Source organism: Oncorhynchus gorbuscha, unplaced genomic scaffold, assembly GCF_021184085.1.
Source record: "Oncorhynchus gorbuscha isolate QuinsamMale2020 ecotype Even-year unplaced genomic scaffold, OgorEven_v1.0 Un_scaffold_2408, whole genome shotgun sequence".
Lineage (NCBI taxonomy): Eukaryota > Metazoa > Chordata > Actinopteri > Salmoniformes > Salmonidae > Oncorhynchus > Oncorhynchus gorbuscha.
The window spans coordinates 41,291-52,500 of record NW_025746928.1 but is presented as its reverse complement, the minus strand read 5'-3'; the positions used below and the strand labels follow the sequence as shown (position 1 = coordinate 52,500).

The following is an 11,210-nucleotide window of genomic DNA, read 5'->3' as shown; positions in this document are numbered from 1 at the left end:
CTGTACTAGCAAAACGGTCTTGTAGCCTCCTGTCTGCTTGGTCCGACCACTTCTTTATTGAGGACCTCCCTCTTTTACCTTTGATCTATTGTGATGCCGTGTAATCACAGAGATCCTATCAAATAGAATACATTCAATTAAGTTCTATTATAGAATTCTAAAACGGTCTTCTAGAATACATTAAAGGAAGTTCTATTATAGAATTCTAAAACGGTCTTCTAGAATACATTAAAGGAAGTTCTATTATAGAATTCTAAAACGGTCTTCTAGAATACATTAAAGGAAGTTCTATTATAGAATTCTAAAACGGTCTTCTAGAATACTGAAGACAGATTTAATCTTCCTCAAAGTCAAACCTCTTTGTTTGGTCCGACCACTTCCATCCTAGATGTTTCTGTGTGTCTCATTGGACCATTTTCCCCAGACACAGATTAAGCCTGGGCCTGGTCTGAGAGCATGCTGGGTAGAGATTACATCCAGGAAACTGTCTCTACATGTTCCTAGTGTATCCATATCTCACACACCTGTCCTCTGTCCATGGGACAACCCGTGTGTGTGTGTGTGTGTGTGTGTGTGTGTGTGTGTGTGTGTGTGTGTGTGTGTGTGTGTGTGTGTGTGTGTGTGTGTGTGTGTGTGTGTGTGTGTGTGTGTGTACTGTGTGTGTACTGTGTGTGTACTGTGTGTACTGTGTGTACTGTGTGTACTGTGTGTGTACTGTGTACTGTGTGTGTGTGTGTACTGTGTGTGTGTGTGTGTGTGTGTACTGTGTTCGCTCCTATAAACTCTGTACCTGTCTGTGCTCATTATGTTTATCTCCCCCTGCAGGCCTGGTGGGGAAGATGAATCCTAAAAACAAGGTTGACCTGACCACCCCTGAGCTCACCATCATCGTCGAGGTCATCAAGAGTGTGTGCTGTGTCAGCGTCGTCAGGGACTACACTCTATACAGGAAGTACAACCTGCAGGAGGTTGCCAAGAAGGAGGGGCCTAAAGATGGGAAACAGGAAGAGGTCACCACAAACCAGGAAGAGATCAAGTCGAACCAGGAAGAGAAGGATGGGAAACAGGAAGAGATCAAGTCTAACCAGGAAGAGAAGGATGGGAAACAGGAAGAGATCAAGTCGAACCAGGAAGAGAAGGATGGGAAACAGGAAGAGAAGGATGGGAAACAGGAAGAGGGAAAGGATGCCCCGAAAACAGAGAGGGAAGGAAAGGGGGAGGAAGAGAAGTAGATCCCTGTACCAGGAGGGAGAGAAGAGGGAGGGGAATGAGGGAGGAAGAGAAGTAGATCCCTGTAGCAGGAGGGAGAGAAGAGGGGGGAAGAGAAGTAGATCCCTGTACCAGGAGGGAGAGAAGAGGGAGGAAGAGAAGTAGATCCCTGTAGCAGGAGGGAGAGAAGAGGGAGGAAGAGAAGTAGATCCCTGTACCAGGAGGGAGAGAAGAGGGAGGAAGAGAAGTAGATCCCTGTAGCAGGAGGGAGAGAAGAGGGAGGAAGAGAACTCAAAGGATCCCTGTACCAGGAGGGAGAGAAGAGGGAGGAAGAGAACCCTAGATCCCTCTACCAGGAGGGAGAGAAGAGGGAGGAAGAGAAGTAGATCCCTGTAGCAGGAGGGAGAGAAGAGGGAGGAAGAGAAGTCCAGATCCCTGTACCAGGAGTCCATTGGTCCCCTCTCCATCACCAAGAGAAAGCTGGAGGAAGAGAAGTAGATCCCTGTCCAGCAGGACTGAAAGGAGAGAAGAGGGAGGAAGTCCACTGGAAGCTCTCCATCAGATCCCTGAAAGCTGACAGCAGGAGGGAGAGAAGAGGGAGGAAGAGAAGTAGATCCCTGTACCAGGAGGGAGGAAGTGAAATGGGACTGATAAACAACTCAAAGGCATCTCACAGTGCAGGTGATGCAGTCAATGTGTTTTTAGCTAGCTTTACTGAAAGAACAGGTCCTATTCCTTTTGTCCATTCCAAATGGAACCCTAATCCCTATATTTCTGACCTGAGTCCATGGGTCCCTTGTCAGAATGAGTGCAGTCCATGTACCGGGAATAGGGTACCATAGGAGCCTCACTGTCTAATGTGCACTATGTACTGGGAATCCACTGGTACCCTGTTCCCTGAAACATTGTGCACTCCACATTAGAAACCAGGTCCTATGGTCCGCTCTCCATCCCTGACTCACTGAAAAATCCCTTGGTCCTCCATTTTGTATTGTCTCCAACATGTCCTCCATCAGCTCTCACTGAAAGCTGACAGTCCATTGGTCCCCTCTCCATCACCGAGCTCTCACTGAAAGCTGACAGTCCATTGGTCCCCTCTCCATCACCAAGCTCTCACTGAAAGCTGACAGTCCATTGGTCCCCTCTCCATCACCGAGCTCTCACTGAAAGCTGACAGTCCACTGGTCCGCTCTCCATCACCGAGCTCTCACTGAAAGCTGACAGTCCACTGGTCCGCTCTCCATCACCGAGCTCTCACTGAAAGCTGACAGTCCACTGGTCCGCTCTCCATCACCGAGCTCTCACTGAAAGCTGACAGTCCACTGGTCCGCTCTCCATCACCGAGCTCTCACTGAAAGCTGACAGTCCACTGGTCCGCTCTCCATCACCGAGCTCTCACTGAAAGCTGACAGTCCATTGGTCCGCTCTCCATCACTGAGCTCTCACTGAAAGCTGACAGTCCACTGGTCCCCTCTCCATCACCGAGCTCTCACTGAAAGCTGACAGTCCATTGGTCTCCTCTCCATTACCGAGCTCTCACTGAAAGCTGACAGTCCTTTGGTCTCCTCTCCATCACCGAGCTCTCACTGAAAGCTGATGGGTACATTTTTTTTTAAACATTTCATTAGATTTTTTAAATAGATACATTTTTTTTTTTTTTACATAAAGGTGTCATATTTTTTATTTGATTTAAATTCCCTCATTTTCCAGAAATCCTGGTCGTAGGGTTCAGAGTTCCCTGCTTATTCCTTCTTTATTCAGGGAATCCTGCATCTGGGATTCTGTAAAACCAGGGAATTCATTGAAAGTTCACAGAATTGTTCAACCCTAGTCACCTGACAGTCTTTCCTCTGTAAATTAATGTTAGAAGACTAGACTTCTAAGTTGACCCAGTTCTTACAGGGGCTGGTTTGCCGGACCCAGATGAAACACACTCAGACCCAGATGAAACACACTCAGACCCAGATGAAACACACTCAGACCCAGATGAAACACACTCAGACCCAGATGAAACATGGACCCAGATGAAACACACTCAGACCCAGATGAAACACACTCATGGACTAAAACACTCTTAACATTGAGAATCTCCATTGAAAGTGCTTCTTAGTCCGGGGGCTGTTATGTATCATTTTAGTAGGGGTGCTGATCTAGGATCAGGTTCCTCCTGTCCATATAATTATATTTGTTATAATCTTAAAGACAAAACTGGTCCTAGATCAGCTCTGAGACCATTGATGCGGCCCCAGGAATGTAGACCTGATCTGAGTGCAGGACTCTCTCATGTACTGTCCCATAATGGAGGTATAGACCTGATCTGAGTGCAGGACTCTCTCGTGTACTGTCCCATAATGGAGGTATAGGCCTGATCTGAGTGCAGGACTCTCTCGTGTACTGTCCCATAATGGAGGTATAGACCTGATCTGAGTGCAGGACTCTCTCGTGTACTGTCCCATAATGGAGGTATAGACCTGATCTGAGTGCAGGACTCTCTCGTGTACTGTCCCATAATGGAGGTATAGACCTGATCTGAGTGCAGGACTCTCTCGTGTACTGTCCCATAATGGAGGTATAGACCTGATCTGAGTGCAGGACTCTCTCGTGTACTGTCCCATAATGGAGGTATACTGTAATATACCGTTTTGTTTTGTAGAACAGTGTAACTTACCCCCCCAAAAAACCAAATCCTTGAAATAAAGAGATTTTTTTGTGTTTTTATATTCTCATTCTCCCTCCACTTTCTTTACAAAGTAACTCACCAGCTCGGTTTCCATCTAACTGACGGGAGATTTTCAATGCGAATATTGTAAAATCTGCATAAAAACAATATGCAAATTTTCCTACGAGAGAGAGGTGTTTCCATCAAACTGACTTGTAGCAGGTACAAGGTTGTGTGTGTTGACATGGTGCATATAAAATGCATTGTTTTTAGGGTTAAATTCCCACGTACCGACAATCTGTTTCCGTTGCATTTTCAGCTCTTGGTAGTTGTCTCACAAGACATGTTGCGTTGTATATTTATATATCCAATTTGTAAGTCGCTCTGGATAAGAGCGTCTGCTAAATGACTTAAATGTCAAATGTAAATGTATAGCGAGCAATGAGATTATGTACTAAAGAGGAATAATTTTTATTTGTCAAAGGGCAGACCAGCATCAATCATCGTGTCACCGGAATAAGACCCTCAAAATGTATTGAGCATCAAGACCACCGTGCACTTTCACCACCCTGTGAAGTTCATGATTTCTACGTATTTCATCTGTAGCCTAATAAACTGCTTGCTTTCCCGACGAGTCGAAGGGGAGGACCACACACCCCGTCATCGCGTAACTCAACGGTTACTTCCATATGATGGTTATATTATATCAATATCTGTGCATAAAATCTAAAAACAAATGGTTGTTTCCGTCAGGCCTGTCATGACATTTTTACTTAACTCAGATTTTTTCTTAAATCAAAAGTTGTGTATAAACCTGGTTACAGAGACCTATTCCAATTTCATTTTGCCATTACTGCTGTATTACACTGTAAACCCAGTCAGTAACACAGAGGTGACCAAATCCTCTTCATATAGAGAGCTACCGACAGAGCAGGCTTTTGCTCCAGACCTATTTTTTTTTATTTACCCCATTTTCTTTGGTAGTTACAGTCTTGTCACTCCGCGTCCTTCCGAAACAAGCCGCACTGTTTTTTGACACAATGCCCGCTGAACCCGGAAGCCAGCCGCACCAATGACTCGGAGGAAACGCCGTAACCTGGCAACCGTGTCAGCGTGCACTGCGCCCGGCCCACCACAGGAGTCGCTAGAGCACGATTGGACAAGAACATCCCTGCCGGCCAAACCCCTCCCATAACCCGGACGACTCTGGGCCAATTGTGCGCCGCCCCATGGGTCTCCCGGTCGCGGCCGTCTGCGACAGCGCTCAAGACTCGAACCAGGATCTTTAGTGACACAGCTAGAGATCACTGTATCACTCGGGAGGCCCTGCTCCAGACCTATTTTACAAAACACACCTGGTTCAGCTAATCAAGGTTCTGAGTATCAGCTGATTAGTGAAATCAGGTGTTGCAATAAGGCTGGAACAAAACCCTGCTACTGGTGTGTAGCTCTGGCCACACCGGACTCCTGGGTCCAGTTCATTAGGGGCACACCGTAGCAAAACATTTTGCAATGGGGAGAAGGAGTATTATTGGGCTAGTGCAGGTAGTCCCTCCCTGTTTTCGTACCTGTTGTTTACCAGAGTAACTATTCACTGCACAACAACTGAAGATGGCCAAGTCCAGTCCATCAGCCATCGGTCTCTTCATATCTCTCCTTAATGAGCAGGTCAGGATCATGGAAGCATTGGCCCATAGTCTGGACACTCACCATCTCAGGGGTGTTAGAATGCTTCCCTAATGGCCTCCTATTCCCTATATAGGGAATAGGGCTCTGGTCCAAAGAAGTGCACTATATAGGGAATAGGGCTCTGGTCTGAAGTAGTGCACTATATAGGGAATAGGGCTCTGGTCTAAAGTAGTGCACTATATAGGGAATATGACTCTGGTCTAAAGCAGTACACTATATAGGGAATAGGGTTCTGGTCTATAGTAGGGTTCTATATAGGGAATAGGGCTCTGGTCTATAGTAGTGTTCTATATAGGGAATAGGGCTCTGGTCTATAGTAGTGTTCTATATAGGGAATAGGGGTCTGGTCTATAGTAGGGTTCTATATAGGGAATAGGGCTCTGGTCTATAGTAGTGTACTATGTAGGGAATAGGGCTCTGGTCTACAGTAGTGTTGTATATAGGGAATAGGGTGCCATAGGGCTCTGGTCTATAGTAGTGTTGTATATAGGGAATAGGGTGCCATAGGGCTCTGGTCTATAGTAGTGTACTATATAGTGCACTTCTTTGGACCAGGGTGCCACTTGAGTGTAATTTGAGCGACAACTCATTGAGTTCCATTATGGATCTGTAGGCAGGGTGAAATGACTGTAAGACAGACAGAGACAGGGGGGATGGGTTGTACTAATTGGCTCATAGACTTCCAGTGATATTGACAGACAAACAGATAGGAGAGACAGGTTGTCAATGTGGAGACGGAGGCTTCCATTAGAACAGAATATAATATTTTCATATTCAATTCTCTCTTCCATTTAGTAGGAGCTGACTCATTTGTAAAGCTAATTTAGAACACCTCTCTCTCTCCCCTCTTTTTCTCTGCCTCCTGCCCCCGTCTCTCTCCCTCCCGCCCCTGTCTCTCTCCCTCCCGCCTCATCTCTCTCGCTCGCTCCTTCTCTCTGCCTCCTCTCTCTCCCGCCCACACCTCTCGCTCTCCCTCCCCTCTCTCTCTTCCTCCCCCTCTCTTTCTCATTTGTATGCCATATTGACCTCTCTCTCTCTCACACACACACATCTCCCCAAAGTGGCAGTTTCCACTCTCCCTTATTAAAGCTAATTACCTGGGCAGGGAGTGTTCCTAACGACCCCGCCAATCGTTAGTCCCGACAGCCGGTGTGTTCCGTTCCTCCTCGTTGGTAAATTAGCTGCTACCGGCTCGTCTCAAGCGTCCCCCGGTTTGACATTTTACTGGACAAGGTGAGAATCTCAACAGCGCCCGAGTAGAGGATGATTGGAGCGCGTTTTCAAGCCTGGAAATACAACGGCCATTAAAAAATTAGATATCCCCATTAGATATTTAATGTCATAATGACCAATTTACAGAATATCAGTCAAAGTCTATCCGGACCTACACCTGTTAGTCTATCCTGACCTACACCTGTTAGTCTATCCGGACCTACACCTGTTAGTCTATCCTGACCTACACCTGTTAGTCTATCCTGACCTACACCTGTTAGTCTATCCTGACCTACACCTGTTAGTCTATCCTGACCTACACCTGTTAGTCTATCCTGACCTACACCTGTTAGTCTATCCTGACCTACACCTGTTAGTCTATCCTGACCTACACCTGTTAGTCTATCCTGACCTACACCTGTTAGTCTATCCTGACCTACACCTGTTAGTCTATCCTGACCTACACCTGTCTGTTAGTCTATCCTGACCTACACCTGTTAGTCTATCCTGACCTACACCTGTTAGTCTATCCTGACCTACACCTGTTAGTCTATCCTGACCTACACCTGTTAGTCTATCCTAACCTACACCTGTTAGTCTATCCTGACCTAAACCTGTTAGTCTATCCTGACCTACACCTGTTAGTCTATCCTGACCTACACCTGTTAGTCTATCCTGACCTACACCTGTTAGTCTATCCTGACCTACACCTGTTAGTCTATCCTGACCTACACCTGTTAGTCTATCCTGACCTACACCTGTTAGTCTATCCTGACCTACACCTGTTAGTCTATCCTGACCTACACCTGTCTGTTAGTCTATCCTGACCTACACCTGTTAGTCTATCCTGACCTACACCTGTTAGTCTATCCTGACCTACACCTGTTAGTCTATCCTGACCTACACCTGTTAGTCTATCCTGACCTACACCTGTTAGTCTATCCTGACCTACACCTGTTAGTCTATCCTGACCTACACCTGTTAGTCTATCCTGACCTACACCTGTTAGTCTATCCTGACCTACACCTGTCTGTTAGTCTATCCTGACCTACACCTGTTAGTCTATCCTGACCTACACCTGTTAGTCTATCCTGACCTACACCTGTTAGTCTATCCTGACCTACACCTGTTAGTCTATCCTGACCTACACCTGTTAGTCTATCCTGACCTACACCTGTTAGTCTATCCTGACCTACACCTGTTAGTCTATCCTGACCTACACCTGTTAGTCTATCCTGACCTACACCTGTTAGTCTATCCTGACCTACACCTGTTAGTCTATCCTGACCTACACCTGTCTGTTAGTCTATCCTGACCTACACCTGTTAGTCTATCCTGACCTACACCTGTTAGTCTATCCTGACCTACACCTGTTAGTCTATCCTGACCTACACCTGTTAGTCTATCCTGACCTACACCTGTCTGTTAGTCTATCCTGACCTACACCTGTTAGTCTATCCTGACCTACACCTGTTAGTCTATCCTGACCTACACCTGTTAGTCTATCCTGACCTACACCTGTTAGTCTATCCTGACCTACACCTGTTAGTCTATCCTGACCTACACCTGTTAGTCTATCCTGACCTACACCTGTTAGTCTATCCTGACCTACACCTGTTAGTCTATCCTGACCTACACCTGTTAGTCTATCCTGACCTACACCTGTCTGTTAGTCTATCCTGACCTACACCTGTCTGTTAGTCTATCCTGACCTACACCTGTTAGTCTATCCTGACCTACACCTGTCTGTTAGTCTATCCTGACCTACACCTGTTAGTCTATCCTGACCTACACCTGTTAGTCTATCCTGACCTACACCTGTTAGTCTATCCTGACCTACACCTGTTAGTCTATCCTGACCTACACCTGTTAGTCTATCCTGACCTACACCTGTTAGTCTATCCTGACCTACACCTGTTAGTCTATCCTGACCTACACCTGTTAGTCTATCCTGACCTACACCTGTTAGTCTATCCTGACCTACACCTGTTAGTCTATCCTGACCTACACCTGTTAGTCTATCCTGACCTACACCTGTTAGTCTATCCTGACCTACACCTGTTAGTCTATCCTGACCTACACCTGTTAGTCTATCCTGACCTACACCTGTTTGTCTATCCTGACCTACACCTGTTAGTCTATCCTGACCTACACCTGTTAGTCTATCCTGACCTGTTAGTCTATCCTGACCTACACCTGTTAGTCTATCCTGACCTACACCTGTTAGTCTATCCTGACCTACACCTGTTAGTCTATCCTGACCTACACCTGTTAGTCTATCCTGACCTACACCTGTCTGTTAGTCTATCCTGACCTACACCTGTTAGTCTATCCGGACCTACACCTGTTAGTCTATCCTGACCTACACCTGTTAGTCTATCCTGACCTACACCTGTTAGTCTATCCTGACCTACACCTGTTAGTCTATCCTGACCTACACCTGTCTGTTAGTCTATCCTGACCTACACCTGTTAGTCTATCCTGACCTACACCTGTTAGTCTATCCTGACCTACACCTGTCTGTTAGTCTATCCTGACCTACACCTGTTAGTCTATCCTGACCTACACCTGTTAGTCTATCCTGACCTACACCTGTTAGTCTATCCTGACCTACACCTGTTAGTCTATCCTGACCTACACCTGTTAGTCTATCCTGACCTACACCTGTTAGTCTATCCTGACCTACACCTGTTAGTCTATCCTGACCTACACCTGTTAGTCTATCCTGACCTACACCTGTTAGTCTATCCTGACCTACACCTGTCTGTTAGTCTATCCTGACCTACACCTGTTAGTCTATCCTGACCTACACCTGTCTGTTAGTCTATCCTGACCTACACCTGTTAGTCTATCCTGACCTACACCTGTTAGTCTATCCTGACCTACACCTGTTAGTCTATCCTGACCTACACCTGTTAGTCTATCCTGACCTACACCTGTTAGTCTATCCTGACCTACACCTGTTAGTCTATCCTGACCTACACCTGTTAGTCTATCCTGACCTACACCTGTTAGTCCATCCTGGCCTACACCTGTTAGTCTATCCTGACCTACACCTGTTAGTCTATCCTGACCTACACCTGTTAGTCTATCCTGACCCACACCTGTCTGTTAGTCTATCCTGACCTACACCTGTTTGTCTATCCTGACCTACACCTGTTAGTCTATCCTGACCTACACCTGTTAGTCTATCCTGACCTACACCTGTTAGTCTATCCTGACCTACACCTGTTAGTCTATCCTAACCTACACCTGTTAGTCTATCCTGACCTACACCTGTTAGTCTATCCTGACCTACACCTGTCTGTTAGTCTATCCTGACCTACACCTGTTAGTCTATCCTGACCTACACCTGTTAGTCTATCCTGACCTACACCTGTTAGTCTATCCTGACCTACACCTGTTAGTCTATCCTGACCTACACCTGTTAGTCTATCCTAACCTACACCTGTTAGTCTATCCTGACCTACACCTGTTAGTCTATCCTGACCTACACCTGTTAGTCTATCCTGACCTACACCTGTTAGTCTATCCTGACCTACACCTGTTAGTCTATCCTAACCTACACCTGTTAGTCTATCCTGACCTACACCTGTTAGTCTATCCTGACCTACACCTGTTAGTCTATCCTGACCTACACCTGTTAGTCTATCCTGACCTACACCTGTTAGTCTATCCTAACCTACACCTGTTAGTCTATCCTGACCTACACCTGTTAGTCTATCCTAACCTACACCTGTTAGTCTATCCTGACCTACACCTGTCTGTTAGTCTATCCTGACCTACACCTGTTAGTCTATCCTGACCTACACCTGCTAGTCTATCCTGACCTACACCTGTTAGTCTATCCTGACCTACACCTGTTAGTCTATCCTGACCTACACCTGTTAGTCTATCCTGACCTACACCTGTTAGTCTATCCTAACCTACACCTGTTAGTCTATCCTGACCTACACCTGTTAGTCTATCCTGACCTACACCTGTTAGTCTATCCTGACCTACACCTGTTAGTCTATCCTGACCTACACCTGTTAGTCTATCCTGACCTACACCTGTTAGTCTATCCTAACCTACACCTGTTAGTCTATCCTGACCTACACCTGTTAGTCTATCCTGACCTACACCTGTTAGTCTATCCTGACCTACACCTGTTAGTCTATCCTGACCTGACAGAATAGTATGGTAATTAGGAAACGTAATAAAATGATGCCTCCATTAGGCTACAGTAGATAAACATTGACGCCATTTGAAGAGGTTGAAGCCAACAATATTACCCATGAATTCAGTTTGTATTCGGTCGTCTCTTAAGAAAACACACAGGAGTCTCTCACACACCCTCTTCCTGTCTCTGCTGATTTAATGGGCCCTCTGGTCCTGTCTAATTGCTCTGTGTTTCTCTGGGGGACCTGAGGGCCCCCTGCCACTCAGACCTGAGACTCAC

The 11,210-nt window shown here is 46.2% G+C and overlaps 1 protein-coding gene across 2 annotated transcripts in view; it reads left to right on the top strand.

The window, feature by feature from the left end:
- LOC124025746 (THUMP domain-containing protein 1-like) overlaps nt 1-1,971 on the top strand; it is a 7,436-nt gene extending 5,465 nt beyond the window's left edge. For both annotated transcript variants that reach the window (XM_046339084.1, XM_046339083.1), the window contains exons 6-7: nt 826-1,245; nt 1,793-1,971. In XM_046339084.1, the coding sequence (XP_046195040.1) occupies nt 826-1,232 (407 nt within the window). In that variant the 3' untranslated portion in view covers nt 1,233-1,245; nt 1,793-1,971. The remainder of the gene's footprint in view (nt 1-825; nt 1,246-1,792) is intronic.
- Nucleotides 1,972-11,210: the final 9,239 nt, after the last annotated feature.